General features: G+C 34.7%; 2 protein-coding genes across 4 annotated transcripts; one reads left to right on the top strand and one right to left on the bottom strand.

Moving 5' to 3' along the window:
- Nucleotides 1-263: 263 nt before the first annotated feature.
- LOC11419389 (uncharacterized) lies at nucleotides 264-13,094 on the top strand. 3 transcript variants are annotated; one of them, XM_024777753.2, is made up of 16 exons: nucleotides 265-1,003; nucleotides 1,389-1,463; nucleotides 1,565-1,627; nucleotides 1,870-2,046; nucleotides 3,408-3,971; nucleotides 4,086-4,829; nucleotides 5,219-5,497; nucleotides 5,613-5,768; nucleotides 6,327-6,700; nucleotides 7,890-8,337; nucleotides 8,646-8,966; nucleotides 10,215-10,995; nucleotides 11,112-11,164; nucleotides 11,744-12,199; nucleotides 12,508-12,546; nucleotides 12,686-13,094. In XM_024777753.2, the coding sequence occupies exons 1-16, from the start codon at nucleotides 338-340 to the stop codon at nucleotides 12,869-12,871; spliced, it is 5,382 nt and encodes a 1,793-aa protein (XP_024633521.1). In that variant the 5' UTR covers nucleotides 265-337; the 3' UTR covers nucleotides 12,872-13,094. The 3 variants fall into 3 exon arrangements, with proteins under 3 accessions (XP_024633523.1, XP_024633521.1, XP_003598010.2); XM_003597962.4 differs by having other exon boundaries at nucleotides 11,106-11,164; XM_024777755.2 differs by lacking the exons at nucleotides 11,112-11,164; nucleotides 12,508-12,546; nucleotides 12,686-13,094 and having other exon boundaries at nucleotides 264-1,003; nucleotides 11,744-11,909.
- Nucleotides 13,095-15,684: 2,590 nt separating this feature from the next.
- LOC11414133 (basic leucine zipper 61) lies at nucleotides 15,685-17,640 on the bottom strand. Its single transcript, XM_003597961.4, has 4 exons — nucleotides 17,330-17,640; nucleotides 16,658-16,733; nucleotides 16,427-16,553; nucleotides 15,685-16,075 (listed from the first exon to the last, which is right to left on the bottom strand). Exons 1-4 carry the CDS (start codon nucleotides 17,638-17,640, stop codon nucleotides 15,879-15,881), a joined length of 711 nt encoding a protein of 236 aa, XP_003598009.3. The 3' UTR covers nucleotides 15,685-15,878.

Here is a 17,640-nt window from a genome sequence, read left to right as displayed (position 1 = left end):
ACAGTTAGTGGTCCCAATTATTTTAAGGTTAAATTTATTTTTGGTTCCTACATGTTGCATGACTTTGAAATATAGTCCTTACATTTCAATAAGTGTTTTTAAAATCTCTAAAATAATAAGGACCATTATTCAGACGAGAGAAAATGAGTTGTTAAGAGAGATAATCAGAAAGGTTGAAATGGCACCTACCCGAAAAAAAAAAAAAAAAGTGGGTCCCACCATTATTCAATCTCTTCTAAAAATCTATTATTCTCCATCAGAAACCCAGTTTCTTTTCTCTGATTCATTTCCGGTTTGAATGAACTGAACTGTTGCTTGGATTGAAGTCTCCGAATCAATGGACTCAGTGTTGAACGCAGCATTGGAAGAGATATGCTCTGCACAAATAGAACAAGGTATCACTCTTGAATCCTTATTCTCTAAGCTCAATTCCTCTTTCCCTCTCTCTCCTTCCTTCAAACAATCCATCTTCACAAACCTCCTCAACATCCCCACTCTCCGTTTCGAACCCCCAAACCCTAACAATTTCAACGACCCCAATATCACAATCTTCCCTCAACAAACCCTAACCGAAAACTTCTTCGGCATTTACGATTCTCAATCACTCCAACAATCTCAACTCCGCGTTCTCCATCTTCTTGCTAATGCCAAACACAACGGTATCACTCAAACTCAGCTTGCTAAACAGCTACGTATTGATCCCAATAACTTTTTCTATGTTTTGAGGAGTTTGGAATGTAAGGGTTTAATTGTTAAACGCTCTGCTCTTGAAAAGAAAAAACAGATTGCTAGGGTTTCAAGTTCTGTTCCCCTTAATATTACTACTCATTTGGTTTACTTGCGGAGATATGCTGTTAAGCCGCTTGCTGAACATCAGAGATTTGATATTCAAATCACGCAAAATGAGGAAGATTGCCAAGAACTTCAGACAGATGTTCGTCTTACTGATTATGAACCTCAAATCAAAGCCATTACTGATAAACTAGCAACTGCCAATGCCAAGGTTTGTTTATTTTTTATTTTTTTTTCTTCATTTAATTCAATTCTCATTCAATGCTGCAACCAAGGTTTTAAATTGTGGCAACTTCATCGGTTGCATCGCAATTGTTGATTTTACCGAGAATTGTAGCCTTAGTTGCAGTCACGTTGTGATATCAGACCGAAATTCTGTGTTGCCAATGAAGGTTTTAAATTGTGGTTACCACTATTGTCACATCGCAATCCTTGATATTGCACGGTCAAGTGCAGCCTCAATCGCAGTCACATTGTGATCGTGGAGGCATCAGAAACCTTGGTGGTTACATACTTTATTTAAAACGTGGGTTTCAACAACCAAGTTAGCTCATCATTTATATGTGATTATGCTAATTATAATATTTTCTTTGTAGATTCTTCTTGTGTCTGATATTAAGAAGGATCTTGGTTATTGTGGGTCCCGTCCGAAGCAAAGGGCGTGGAGACAAGTAGGTTTTTGAACTTTAAACTTCTCAAAACTGTAGTTATATATTCTGTTATATGTTGCTATTGATAGATTACCTGACTGAACTTTTCATTGTGCGATCAGATTGTTGCCAGGTTGAAGACACATAATATTGTGGAGCAGTTTGATGCTAAGGTGAATGGCAAGGTCAGTTGGTTATTATTGCTTACAACTTTATAATAACTGTTTACTCTCCATTGCTTTTATGCTTCAAATTCTGTTTACTCTGTTGAGTGGCATTGTCTCAACAACGTCTCTCTTAGAAAGTGGTGGAAATTTTCTCTATATATGAAGCAAATTCACAGTATTCTATAAAACTAAGTAAAGAATAAAAGCAGCTTGTTTATGTTTGTTATTGTCCTTGGCTATAAGTTTTAACATGTTTTCAGATCGAGGCTTGCTTGAGGCTTCTTGACCCAATAACTACTGGATCTGGAAATGAAGATAAAAACTCAGACTCTGGGAATATATGTCAAGCCACTGATCAGTTTGTGGAGCTTCCTATTGAGCATCAAATTTTTGATATTATTGATACTGCAGGATCAGATGGCATTACTGTAAAGGAGGTACACACTTGATTCTTATATTATCTTCTTTGGTAGGACATATTTATGCGAACCCGGCAGCATGGCATAGAGGAAAGATGAGATTAACATGTAATTTATAATGAGATATAATTGTATAGATGATAGTTAGAGTATGCAAATGCTTTTGTGCTTGAAGCATGGAAAGGGGCACAAGCTCATCTAAACTTTGTGATGGAGTTCATTCAGTTAAAATTTAAACCCCTGATTTTCTAGTAAAAAAAGCTTTGAAATTGTGTTAAGGAACAAACTACCCCAAATGCGTAAGATAGAAGTGCCAGGACAGGTTTTTATTAAGAGCTGTGAGTAAATTATTACGGGATGGCAGCAAATGATTTCTTTTGGGGCTTTCAAATTTGGTTCCTTTTATTTTTTTCTTTTCAAGTCACTAAGTTTATTAATTCTGGCTATGCAATTTAGTCACTATGTGTGCGCGCGCGTGTGTACATTAAATGATTATGTGGCTTGCTCAGTTTTGCATTCTGTGTGCCACATTTTAACAGATCAAAATGGGAAATTATGTCCTGAATAAAAATTAGAGTGAGTAACTGCTCTTGCTACCAAATAATGGGAACCGAGTGTTCATGTCATATAAATCCTTTCGGGGACTGAGCTGTGTTTATAGATTGTATTCGGTATCCTGGTTGGCGTTGCTTCCTACGTGTGATATGCAACGAGACGGGTGGGAGGGGACAGTGGCCTATGTCAGAACGGTGGTCGACGGCGGCAAAGAGGATGGCGGTGGTGGCGGAGAAAAGTTGATGGTGGGTTGACAAGTGATGTCGCAGGCTTGGAGAAGAGGAACACGTTCTTTGTTTTCTCATAGATTAGCTTTTTTTTTTTTTTTTTTTTTTTTTTTTAAAAAAAAAAGGTGTGCCAATGGTACATGACATTGGCACCTTAATGGTTCACAAGTGGAGTTTGGTAGGAGGTTGGTTGGGTGCACAGTTGAGTTGTTTTACATTTACTCTGGACCATGGATGATATCTTTTCCTCTGCCTAAATTGCATTTTCCCTCCTTTCTCTGTAACAGATTATTTTTCAATGAATAGTGTATTTAGAAACCTCTTTCTCTCTTCATCTCTACTTATCCCATTTGGATCCGTGCTGGTTTTTGTATCTTGTATGTAGGTATAATTTAGCTCAGCAATTGCAATGAGCTTCCTTCTTTTTCACTCCTTTCTCTGTAATAAAACTTCATTTAGTTTTCTATAAAAACCGTGTATTTACTATTTGTTCCCCCCGGCTCTCTTTCTCCCGTTTTGGACTGTGCTGGTGTTTGTTTAAATATGTATAATGTTTCCCTTTCACTTTTAATTTATTTGGATGTTTCATATAAACAGATATGTGACAGGCTTCAGATTGATCTGAAAAAGAATCACATTCGCCTCGTAAATTTGTGCTACAGATTTGGAATGAAAGTGCAAGAAGAACAATGCCTTAAGGCCAAAACAATTCGAGTTTGGACATCTAGAAATTTCAACCCTGAACTCGAAGTCCCATTTATTCACAAGCTTGATGAAAATAAAAATTTGGACCAACATGTTCCTGATAGTTCTTCAAAAATAAGAACTGAATCCGAGGCTTCAACTTTCAAAGGGGGACTTGCTGGCCCCGACAAATTGGAAGATACAGGAGCTGGTACAAAACTATTATGTGCGTCTCGAAAGAATATAGAGTCTAACTCTGTAGAAACACCAGCAAACTTGCAAGAGTCGGCCCTTGACCAAAGGGGTACCAGTTCTCACAGCAAACCAGACAGTTCACCCATGGGGGCAAACATTGCGTTATCAGAAGCTTCTCCATCTGATGTATTGGCACAATTCTCTGCTGGATCATATCCAAGAAATACAAGTCTCACAGCTGATAGCACTAAAAGGGCGATCAGGATATTAGAAAGACTAAAGGTCTCTGTCATATTTTTTATTTGTATACCTATTGCCAAGGAAACTTTTGTTTATTGTCTGAATATTTATTCTCTTTTTCTACGACAAAAATGTCTTTCATTTTTACTTGTGCAGGACGAAAGGTTCGTTTTGAGACCAGAGCTAAATAGGTGGCTTAATACCTTTGAGAAGGGTAAGTCTAAAAAAGTGGACCGTAAGACTATTGATCGGATATTGACTAAACTTCAGGAACAAGGGCAATGCAAGTGCATAAAAGTACATTCCCCTGTTATTGCTGAATATTCAAGGACCACAGATTGTGTGGTTGTTGTGCATCCATCCATAAGTTTATCTCCTGAGTTATTTGATGAAATACGAGATAAAGTGAGATCATTTAATAATTATATTCGCAGCAAAAGTATCCGTCCTCAGAAAAATGATGAATTGATACCTGTAATGGAGGATATTCAGAACACTAAAAGCCCTATAGTTCCAAGTCGGCAGGCTGATAAAGCAGAAGCCATGCGGGCTAATGGATATATATTAGCAAAAATGATTCGTGCAAAGCTGCTCCACTGTTTCCTTTGGGATTATCTGCATAGGTCAGAAGACCGTAGTGATGATATATCATCTAACTGGCTAGCTGATAATCCTCACAGTAGCAGCAAAAGATTTTCTCTAGACGCAGCTATTAAAGCAATTCCAGTGGAACTATTTTTGCAAGTTGTTGGGTCTACTAAAAAATATGAAGAAATGATTGATAAGTGCAAGATGGGTTTATGTCTCTCTGATCTTCCTCCTAACGAGTACAAGTGTTTAATGGACACTCTTGCAACTGGAAGGCTGTCATTAGTTATTGACATTTTAAGGCGGTTAAAGGTATTCTTGTTGACTGTTAAGCTAAATTTGAGGTTTTCCTTTTTTGTTGGAGGGTTTTAAAACTTATATATTCGGCTTTAAATATTATATATTCTGCCATTGCAATCTTTGTTCATTTGAGTTTGTTTTTACATCACTATTCTAGGAATTCTTTCTTGTTCAAAGAAAGGATCCTAACAGCTTGACTGGTATAAACATGTTCATAGGGTTTAAAATCAGGGAAGAAGAACAAAGAGACAGAAAACTAACGTAGTAACCTTAAAATATGATTGATATATGTATGCATGTGCGCGCGCACACACACACACAATACGCTAACTTTGTAATCAATTATACCAGTGTTATCAAAATTCTAACGATGCTTCCTTGATGTGTATTTCTTTTTGTAGCTCATTCGGATGATAACTTCACAATCTAGAGATGGAGATAAAACCCCACAGACTTTGACACACATGATGGAACTTAGGCCTTACATTGAGGAACCCCTTTCAAATGATGCAGCATCTTTAAATTTTATCTCTCTTGATCTTCGACCAAGAATTAGGCATGATTTTATTCTGTCTAATAGATATGCAGTTGATGAATATTGGCAAACATTAGAGTACTGTTATGCTGCTGCTAATAAAAAAACTGCTTTATATGCATTTCCTGGATCTGTGGTCCATGAGGTAATTAAATATTCAATTTTGATGTTTTATATTAGATTCCGACGCAAAATTATTTTGAGACCTCTCCAGCCTAAAATCGGAAGATAATTTTTTTTTCTTCTTTTAACTTTGTTAGGTTTTTCGTTTCCGTGCATGGGCATCTAATCGTCTAATGACAGCTGAACAACGTGCTGAGCTTTTAAAGCATGTTACTAAGCAAGATCTTAGCGAAAAAATTTCGTACAGGGACTGTGAGAAGATTGCAAAGGATCTGAATCTTACTTTGGAGCAGGTTGGTCTGTTTCAAGCTATACTTTATCCCCATTATCAAGACAAGATCAGTAGCTTAGCATATCTGTGAGAGAACATGAATTTCATGGGCTCCTGTCATGTCTCAATGAATTAGACACTGTTACAGATTTCTTGCTTAAAGTGTTTAAATGCTCATCACTTTTATGTGCTTCCTGAAATTTTTTTTTTTTTTTTTTTTTTTTTATATTACTTTGCTGTTATCTGCGAAATCCGAATTTTTTAATAAAACTTATCAATTATGATGAGAAATTATGCCTTCAATCTATGATAATTTAGTCGTGCATATGAGCAGTATGATCCATATTGAACCTGTTGCTTATAAATTTAGAGACACAAGGTTAGTAATGGTAGATTAAATTGTCAATGGGAAGTGAGCTCATAATTTTGGACTTTAAATGAGGGATTTGTTATTTTTGTGAAATGAAATTTAAGTTAACTCGTTGAGTGTTTGTGCCACTGTTTTAAGATGACTGACTGTAGCTACTTTTTCCAACATGTATTCTTTTTTTTTTAAAAACTTTTTAAATGTCACTTCCAGGTACTTAGCATGTATTATAGTAAGCGTCGCCATGACCTAAATCAGTTAAATGATGAAGAGAGTGAGAATAATTCACTTGAACCCAAAGGTTATTCATCTTGTCGCAGGAAGAAAGATTCTCCTGAGTTGAGGCCAGCAAAGCATGCAAGAATAGATGCAGCAACTGATGTTATGCACAACCAAATAGGTGAACAACATAATATGGGTATCCATTCAGGGGAGCAAGTGGTCCATAATCAAGAGTTTGAGGAGGGTAATTATGAAATTGAGGGTTCTCAAGACTGTTCTCCATGTATTAGCCAGTCTATCTTAACTGCAATGACTCCAAAGCCACCACGCCAAACCAGATTCATATGGTCAGACAAAACTGACAGGTAAGACTCGTTAGAGAAATTTTTGGAGCCTGTTAAATGGTAAGCCAAATAATTGTTTTACTGTAGAACAAATAGTGGCTCTTTGAAGATGGGTCATTTGTGTCCAAGCCCACCATGGCAAAGTAACACAACTTACTGTTGCTTGTATTTTTATTGGGTGGTAGTCAATACAGTGCCTGTATAATCTTATTAGGTTATCATTTAATGTCCAAGCCAACCTTAATGCAAGCTCAAATCTGGAAGTTTTTTTTATGGCTTAATTTTGGATTGTTCCCCTTTTTCTAATATCGAAATTTTTGTCCTCCAATTTTTAAAATTTGTGACATTTCGCTTGGTTGTAAAACTGGTTTCAAAATTTGATGATATGGCATGATGTGTCAATCGGCACGGTGTTGGATTTGATTGGGCAAGTGGAGTATGTATATTAATAGATAGATACATTCTTGTCATCATTTTTAAACTAAAAATTACCAAAAATTAAATTGCGGATTGGTTATAATTAGGGGATCAAAATTGCAATTGAACATTTTATTTTTGATACCCTGGCATTGGGCTTAGCAGTTTCCACAGGCAACTTGCAAATGCCATGGGTATTTTTCGCAACAATCATTTACAAAATCTATCTTAGTGACTCTAATTTTCCCACAGTAAGAAGAAACATTTTTTTTAATCTCTATTTAAGGGTATATATATGATATTATGTACCTTGTTGTCAGGCCCATAGATAGGCCCAACATAAAAGTATATAAAATAAAAGGGAAAAGGAGCGGAGAAAAAGAGAGATTGGGAGCAAGCTTAATAGAATGGGCACATGGCCGGAGTAGAGAAAGATTGGGAATCAGATAGGAAGGGAAAGGAATGATTATTATAGAGAGTGGGTAGTAACTGTGAGGGGTTTGAAGAATTTCTAAGTGGGCTAGGGATGGTTGGGGCTTAGAAGAGAGGCTGTTTTCTCAGTATTTCTGGTGTTTGTCCATCTTTTCATTTTCAATTTGCAAGGAGCTTGGCTATATTCACAGTACCATTTTGTTTCTTTTTTTTACCATCCATATTTCCACAGATTGTAAGAAAGGAATTAGCCAATGTTTAAATATTAAATACCAATACCAATTAGTTTCTGTCTATTGATGTTCTATGTATTTCTGTTCCCATCACTTGTCTAAGTATCTACGATTGTATCTTATTTCAGGCAATTGGTGATCCAATATGTTAGACACCGTGCTGTTCTCGGTGCCAATTATCATCGCATAGATTGGGCCTCACTTTCTGATCTTCCGGCTCCTCCACGCTCTTGTATGAGAAGAATGGCTTTTCTGAATGGTAACTTAAGATTTAGGAAAGCTGTGAATAGACTCTGCAGCATGCTCAGTGAACGATATGCAAAACAGCTGGAGAAGTCCCAGAATTTGTCATCAAATAAAGATGATTGCAGACTGTTTGTGCAATCCCAGTCTAGTAAAGGTGCAATCCCAGATGTTGATATTCAAATGAGTAGTCTAAATGGAGAAGCCTGGGACGACTTCGAGAACAAAAGTATGAAGACAGCCCTTGATGAGATTCTTCGCTGCAAGATGATGGCCAAGCTGGATGCCGCCTCACAAAATGTTCAATCGCAATACGAAGATTGGAATAGATATGTAATTCTCTATGACTTCAATAATAATATTAATAATTTATTCAAAAAAAAATAAAAGTAATAATATTAATAATAATAGTAATAGTAATGTCCAGTTATTCCTACGGAAAAAAAATAAAAAATACTGTCCAGTCAATGCTTTCCAAGCTTCTAAGCAAGACTTCCCTTATTTTGTCTTATTGTAATATTTTATTATTAATTTCTTATCCCTCTCGGAGGAATCTTTGTTTAAATATTTGATGTAGTACAGTCTTCATTTATTATGGAAGCTGTCTGTCGTCTGACTTGAGGAATAATTTGTTGTGGCAGGAATCTCAAGAAAGTGAAAAAACTACATCAGCTAGTCCTAGTGAGATTATTCAGAGCAATCACGGGAAGCCCAATGCATTTTCTTCCCAAAGATCACATCTTGATATGAAATTTTCTAGGTTTCTAGACAACAGGCCTAGTATTTATGGACAAGTATATGAATCATTGGCTGTTTCAAATGCCGTGGAGCTATTTAAGCTTGTTTTTTTGAGCACCGCTACCAGTCCACAGGCACCAAATTTATTAGCAGACATTCTTCGGCATTACTCAGAGCATGATCTACTTGCTGCTTTTAACTACCTCAGAGAGAGAAAAATAATGGTAAATTGTTTGGTCACCTGTAGTCTGTATTTATGGCATAATAGGAGGTGTTGATGCATTGTGTGCTCAAGTTGACCTTATACTGTTGCTTGTTCTAGACTTACATAGTACGCATCATATCATATTTATTTTTATAATGCATATACCGAGGAACATGTTTGCATGTCATGTTTGCTCATTATAATTTAGTCAATTTCTAAATCACTTTTGTTATGGGAAAAAATACATCTAAACTTGAAAGAGTCAATTAAGTCTGCTATAAATGTCGTAAGCTTTATCATATAGAAAATGAGTTGTTAATTAACATTGAGAGAACGTATGCACCCTATATCAGCTATACATTTGAAAGCTGTAGCTTAATCAGAGACAATGAGAACATATCTTTGAACATGTGTACAAAGGTAATATTGAGTATGATTAAAATACTTATACTCACATAAAGCACAGGTGATACGCTCCTTAAGCTAAGCAGTACGTACCTGTTTATTTGAAATAACACTTTTTCAAGCGAAGGTATATGTTTAGAAAATAATACTACACACTATTAAATCGCATTTAAAATAACATCAATAAGGTATGTTGCAGTCTTATTCTTGCTTATTAGGTATGTATACATAACCTAACTAATATTTATTCAACTAATACGTTGTTAGTAACTATAACTTTCTTTTTCTTTGAACTCGATGACATTATTTTGGGCTCCTGAAGAGGATTTAAACCATGATACGCAGCCTAAAAATTTGTTATGTTTATCTGGTATTGTTGCTACTTAAAAACAGAAAACAGAGAAATGGAAAATCTGTTATTCATCTATTGATTGAAGTGCTCCTCATAATTGAATCTATTGATTGAAGTGAAGTTTTTATCTTAAAGATCAAGTGGCAGTCCCTTATATAGGACAGCTTAACCTACACTCATATTAGAGTTAACCTTCACCCTTGTAATATCACTGCCACCTGTACAGGGAAGACTATGAAACTTGGCCACAACGGCAAGGGAATAACAACCTGATAAGCTTCTATAGCTCAGCAGAATATTCTTGATTGTAGGAAAGGAAAAACTAACGCAGTAAAATACTTGAAGTGGCCTATATCTCGTATACATTCACACTTATATGAATTTGATTCTGCATTTTGAGATTTTTAGCTTCCTATTTTCTTTTTATTCTCCACCTCCCCTGTTACTGTTTTATATAGACAGCCTGATTATGCATGTTTGAACATGCTCTAATTAAATCGGCATTGACAGGTTGGGGGCAACAGCAGTGATGAACGATTTGAACTATCACTGCGGTTCTTACAGAGTGTTTCTAAGTCACCATTTCCATTTGATACCGGAAAGCAAGCTGTTAAATTTTCTGTGTGGCTGAACGAAAGGGACAAGGACCTCACTGGAATGAAGACCGATCTTCCTGAAGATCTTCAATGTGGGGACACTTTTCATTTGTTTGCTTCTATCTCATCAGGAGAATTTTCAATTTGTCCAAGATTACCAGATAATGGTGTTGGAGAAGCTGATGATTTGAGAAGTGGGAAGCGTAAATCTGATGCTAGTGGGTCTTCATTTAGGGACAAAGCCAAGAAACTGAAATCCTCGTTTGGAGCAGAGGGTGAAATTATCTCTCGCCGGGAAAAAGGTTTTCCTGGTATAGTCATTTCTGTTAGCCGCTCGACAGTTTCAAAAGCTGATATCTTAGATTTGTTCAAGGATAATGATAACAATATCAAGGACCAACATTTTGATGGGAATTATCAATTAAACATGGGCCAAAGCAGTAATTATCCACTTACTGATCATATGCTGGAAACCTTTAACTCATGTGACCCAGTAACTGAGGAAAGAAATCATATTGAATCACCCTGGGAAGCTATGGCAGGGTATACACGACGTTTGATGACGGTACCTTCCGATCAAGAACAAGAATGTCCTGTGTGTGCTCAGGTTTTCGTGGTTGTTTATGCTGCCATCCAGAAGGCTGGTGACCAAGGTTTAAGCATGGGAGAAATTTCCCAAGTTATAAACTTGCCAGGTATAGATATTTTGAATTTAACCTAGTATGTGATTGGCTTAAAATCGATAAAAAAAAAAGAATCAATTATTTAACTTCTATTAGTTTGTTTATCGTTTTATGTGTTTTAGGAGCAGACGTAGATGAACTGATTGTTGATGCTCTTCAAGCATTTGGAAAAGCCTTAAAGGTCCTCCCTCCTCCTCCTTGTCCCAATTGTTCATAGCATGTTTGGATTTTTTTTTTTTGTTTGAAAATCACTGTTGGACCAAATGGAAAAACAACATTTTGTCACTTCACTCCAACCATAGTTTGAGACCAAAATCATGTTGAAACCTATTATTTAAACTGGACTGGCGGGAATTGGACTTTCGTCTCCTCCGAATAATCCATAGCACCGTTAGTTGAAGGAACGGGACAAAAACCGGTGTAAACTGCTAGGGTTTTACGGTTCTGCTTGGCTTGCTTATCCCCTTCTAGAGCGAAAAAATTTCAACAAAAAAATCAATGTTTTTATTCTTTTAAAGGTTAATTTTTCATTTAATTGCCATGTATTCATGATTATACCCGTGCATTTGTTTATGATTTCAAAAAAGAATACTTTTGAGTTTTTTTAAAATGATTATTTACATTTTGCTTTAGTTGCGACAGCAGTAATAGTTTGAGCCATTTACCTCAGAAGAATTTGAAAGTTTTTGCTGAAAATTTTATTAGTCTATTCTTAAGTTGGTTCAGCTTCAAAACTAGTTTTATTTGTTTCTTTTTCTAGGTCAATGGTTATGATTCTGTTCGTATTGTTGATGCTCTATACCGTCACAAGTACTTTTTGACAGCTGTGTCTGGTTTACATCCTGTTGTTCAACCTTCCTCAAACAAGACCATTAAGAAAAGTGATAATACATGTAGCGTCTCAGCTTCTGCTGATGTTCTAAGGGAAAGAAACTCTGGCCTTGATAATGTGCACAAAGTGACAATTCTTAATTTTCCACATGAGGATGTGGATCCTGAAAATAAAGCTTGTGATAGGAATGAAGGCTGCATGCAAGATAGACCTGGCTCGTCAAGAGGTGATCTTGAGAAAGAAATGGTCAAATTTCCTTCCGATGAATTATGTATGCCAATATTACCATGGATCAATGGAGATGGGACCGTCAATAGCATTGTTTTCAAGGGACTCAGACGTCGTGTTCTTGGAATAGTGATGCAGAACCCGGGGATGTTGGAGGTATATGAATATATTGTTCTTTGATCAGATTTATTTAAATTTTCATAGAACTTTCAATTTCGAAAATGAGTTGCTAGTGAGTGTTGTTGCATACTAGTTTTTTGCACTAGTCCAAATCAGATGGAAACAACAAATTTGAAAACTATCAATTTTTAAATATGAAAGTGAGAAAATATTGAATGAGATGCAGAGGCTGACAGCTGTACTTGGTTTGAAAATGAGTCCGGTGGTTTGCAACCTAAGTTATACCTTTTTCAGTATTTCAATCAGGGAAAAGCCTACTGACAGTTTCATTTTGTATGTGCTAGGATGATATTCTACGTCAGATGCATGTGTTGAATCCACAGGTATCCTTTCTATGTTTGATCATGATCATTGTATACATTGACTTTGATGTGATATCATTTTTGCTATTGTTGCCTATTATTTTTCCCTTGTTTTTGTGCACTCCTCTTGTGGCTCAATGCTGATTCAATTTTCTGACAGAGCTGTAAAACTCTTCTGGAATTGATGGTTCTGGATAAACATCTGACTGTGAGGAAAATGTATCACAGTAGATTTGCTGGAAGCCCCTCCATGCTACAGAATCTTATTGGAAGTAAATCATGTCAGCAGAAGGGGATTTGCGCAGAGCATTTCTTTGCCAATCCTATGAGCACTTCCTTATTGTAGGGAATACGTGGTATTGGATATGTAAAATAGACAGGTATTATGTATATATTATGAACGAACACGTATAGGCAATTTCGGATACGGGTCTTGAAGTTCATATTTGGGAGAATCACAACCTAGGCAACTTGTAATCTATTTTGAGCGTATGTGCTTTCTGAAAACCATGTTCTAACTTATGAATATCTTCAATGTTGAAATTGAAGAATTTTGACTTGATTTTGAAGGGTCACATCGAGTTATTAAAACAGAACTGCGTGTCGGTCATACTCTCAGTTCCAAATTATGTCATTTTAGGAACTTCACATATATTAAGAAATGGAATTATTTTTGTATAGAAAAGAGTAATTATGAGTTATTTTACAAAAATATCATTAATTAATGGTATGGTAAACATAAATTAAAAGAATTTGAAAAAGATAAAGTAATAAATAATAAAGGACATAATGGGAAATAAGCAATAATTATTCATTGTTATTATAAAATGACATAATTTGGATCATTTTTTTTTGTTGCTAGAATGACATGATTTGGAACAGAGGGAGTACTAGTTTAACTGAAAACTAGAAAAGTCGCTCATTCGGCTTGGTTGATTAACTCCACTATTATTAAAAGCCCTGCAAGGTATTTCATGCCTTGGACAGGGTTACCATCTCTTCACCCTAATTATTTTTTATTCAAAACAAAAAAGTACCAATGTTGCACGTCTCCAGGAAATACCTGAGGTTCTAAAAGCAGGGAAATGAAGGTAAAACAATAATACCCACTTATTGATAACGAAAATCCTTCAAAAAATTTGTATGCCAAAGTCGTACAATGCAATTTTTTAGGACTAAAAGTGAAAGTATATTTGCGTATAGTATTTGAATATTGCAGCAGGCACTAGTTGAACGTACCATCGTTTTAAAAGCTATTGTAAATCGTTCAAATTAAAGAAGCTGGGTTACTCAATAGTTCTTTGTTTACCTTGTTGAAGTTTTAGTAGAATAGTTTTTTTTTTTTTTTGAAAAAAAAAAAAAGAGTTGATGAGTTTGATATATAAATATATTATTTGAGCAATGATATTTGAACAATCAAAAGCTGACAACTTTTGTGACATCTCTCTCATTGTATTCCTACTCTCTCCCCCTCTCCCTTTATTGCTTGTCCTAAAAAGGGTTAATTATGTTTTAGGTCCCTATAAATAGGCGTGTTTCCAACATTAGTCTCTACTTAAATTTTATTAAATTTTTGGTCCCCGACGTTTTTTTTCCGTTAGCAATAGGTCCTCGCTGTTAATTGTTGTTGATTGAGCAAACGGAAGCACACGTGGATGCCACATCTGACTTTTTTTTGTTGGGTTAAATATGTTTTTAGTTTCTATAAAATTGAGGCATTTTAAGTTTAGTGCTTACTTAATTTTAATAGTTGTTTTAGTCCTTACAAAAATACTATGCATTCAATATTAGTCTATGCTCAATTCAAATTTGTTTAATTTATTCTTAAACTCTTAAGTTTTTTAACAATTTTTTTTAGATGTGTTAAGAACATTACTAAAAGTTCCGCCGCAAAATTTGATTTATATGTCCATATTTTATTACTTTTATCTTTAACTTTTATTGTTTTCAAAAATTCATTTTTAATTCGTTTCATGTTAAAAAAATTTAAATTTTATTAATTGAACCTTTCATAGTGTTCTAAACTTGTCTCAAAAAATTCATTCAAAAATTTAAGAGTTTAAGGATAATTAAACAAACTTTGTTTTAGTAGGGACTAAAATTAGAAGTAATTTTTTTTTGTAGGGCCTAAAAAAACCTACTAAAACTAGTTATGATAGTATTTTCATCATGAAAATATATTTTTGACTAGTAATTATTCCAAAAAAAAACTATCAATTCGATAACAAAACCTCTCATGCCTGACAATGCAAAAGATGTCATCGATAAGATAGTGAAAATCGTGAATATTTTTGGCATTGAGATATCCATTCCGCCCATTTCGTCAAGATAAAGAAGACGTAGTCTATCATAACAAAAGATGTTGAAGCGGCATAGATTATTTGAGTAGAACCTAATATCATTAACCAGGGGCAAAATATTGAATGAGCGTGGAAAAATAATTCCATATTAATTCGAACCAACCCATATGCTCCAATTTCATGCAAAACTAGTGGCAGTATACAAGATGCCTAGAGATCAACCAAAGAGTAATGCTTAACACATCTACAAAAAATTGTTAAAAAACTTAAGAGTTTAAGCATAAATTAAACAAATTTGAATTGAGCAAGGACTAATATTGAGTGCATAGTATTTTTGTAAGGACTAAAACAACTATTAAAATTAAGTAAGGACTAAACTTAAAATGCCTCCATTTTATAGGGACTAAAAACATATTTAACCCAACAAAAAAAGTCAGATGTGGCATCCACGTGTGCTTCGCCGTTTACTCAAGCAGCAACAATTAACAGCGAGGACCTATATTGCTAACGGAAAAAAACGTTGGGGACCAAAAATTTAATAAAATTTAAGTAGGGACTAATGTTGGAAACACGCTTATTTATAGGGACCTAAAACATAATTATCCAAAAAAAAAAAAAAAAAGAGAAAATGAGGGTTATCTCAAGAGTTGTTAATTTTTGGTTGTTCAAATATAATTACTCATTATTTTGAGATATGTAAATCCTTCCACTAAACGTTGATTTAATGTAATTTGTTGTTAACTATTTGCTTAGTTGCATTGTGAAAGTTGTAATATCAATATAAATGATAGAATGTATTCTATTAAATGGAGGGTTAACATGAAAATTATTAAAAGAATGTAGAGTTACATAGAGAATTTTACATCCTATATATTGGGACCATATGCTACTGTCAATACCTGGCAACACAAAAAATGTTGTCACTATGGATATAGTAGCCATTTTGAATATACTTTCTTCTACAAGATCCACTCCACCAAACATACTTGGGACATTAGTTCTGCTATGTGAAATAGATATACTATTTATATTTGGAATATATGAATCTCACAATCAGATCACACTATCTATCCTTCTTCCCTTATTCTTCAAAGAAAATTTGGCAATTGATGCATCAAGATCTTGACGTTGTTTAGATCGATTCCTACCATGATTCTTTTGTTGTTGCTGCTGCTGGTGTTGTTTGTGTTGTTGTTGCTGATATAGATTTCGTAGTCTTGTGATTTCTCTCTCAAGCACTTCCTGCTCCACTGTATATTGTATGTATAAGCCATCCATCATTTGTAATAATCCAAAAATAACATTCACAATCAAAACCACTTATATTACCAAAAGTTTGAGCAAGTGACCTAAGATAATACCACAAAATATTATGACATTGGTATACTTAAGGTTTTAAATTATAGTTGCATTTATGCTGTGAACTTTGATATTTTAAGAAAATGTGATTGTATTGTAGTTGTTGGAGAGACCTCTAAAACTTTTATATTACTATAACATACCTCAATTTAAAACTCTGGTCGTGATTCAGAAAACCTTGGGTATAAGTACAGCAATTAATTTTTCTGTGTTGAATGGAAGTTGTAAAAATAAATACTCACAACATTTGATGAAGTGTTCTTGAGATAAACTGTCCAAGCGTTGTTTGAGGGCCCTGTTCTCCATACCTAATATGAGGTTTTGCTGATCAAGAAATTCAAGCTCAGCTGAAACTTCATATCCTTCTGCCTACAATTAATAATTATAGGAAATTGAAAGAAATATTTATTATTAATTAATGTGTAACATTTTCTATATATTATATCAATTTAAAAATTAATCTATTGTCTTACCTGTAAAGCTTGGACACTTCTTTCTAGTTCTCCAATGTATTGAGCCTTCCTTGCCCGGTGTTGTTGACCTGAATTTCTATATTGTATTGCCCCAAAAAACATGGATTCAATCATTATACACAATAATAGCTAGTTTTTCTTTTGCTCTTCATCATCTTTCACTCATGTTGGCGTCGACCAAAATTAAATTCTAATGAATCTAACAAGTTCCATGTAACTGTTGTGAGATAATTCTTGTTTATGAATAATTACTTTTACTTGTAATACAAGTAAGCAGTGAATCGATTCGTGAATTGATTCATATTGTGCAATTAGCTGTTTTAGTTAGTATGCTAGTGACTTGTTGAACAAGTCAGTGGAGTTAGTTAGTTTATTGAGGCAGTTAGTTGGATTTCGTAATCGTGTCATGAACTTTGTATCATGATTCATATTTTCATGTAATTCATCCATTTCATTTCATTAGTTTAATTCATCACAATCATCCTCTAAACTCTTCTACGATTTAGGTTCATTTTTAATTTTATAATAACACAACAAACAAATATCTTTTCTGAAAACATAAATTTCATAAGCTCAAAAAGTTGAAATAGCAACATAAAAAGAAAACATAATTTGTATCTCTCTAGTATTAGAGACACCAAGCATAAAGACTAATTTCATATACGTACGTACCTTTTGCCTCGTTTGGAATGATCAGATCTCGAATGATGTTGTTGTAGAAAGGAGGGTTGTGAATCTACAACCTTCCTTTCTGGAGAATGTTGAAGAATAGTTTTATTATTTAAGTATGCTAAGGAGTCACTTGATGATCTTCTATGAGTCTTGTTGCTGCATACAGTACTAGGCTGCTTCTGATCTTCTTCATCATCAAGGAGATCTTTCAACCAACAGGGTACTTCCTGCTGTTGCTGCTCAGATAGCATGCTATCGGAATATGTACGTTGGTGTCTCCTTATTCCTCCCTCATTGCCTAATTCTGACAT

This window comes from Medicago truncatula, chromosome 3 (genome assembly GCF_003473485.1).
Source record: "Medicago truncatula cultivar Jemalong A17 chromosome 3, MtrunA17r5.0-ANR, whole genome shotgun sequence".
In the NCBI taxonomy this organism is placed as follows: Eukaryota; Viridiplantae; Streptophyta; class Magnoliopsida; order Fabales; family Fabaceae; genus Medicago; species Medicago truncatula.
Note: the sequence above shows the minus strand (reverse complement) of the source record. Positions and strands in the feature narration are given on the sequence as shown.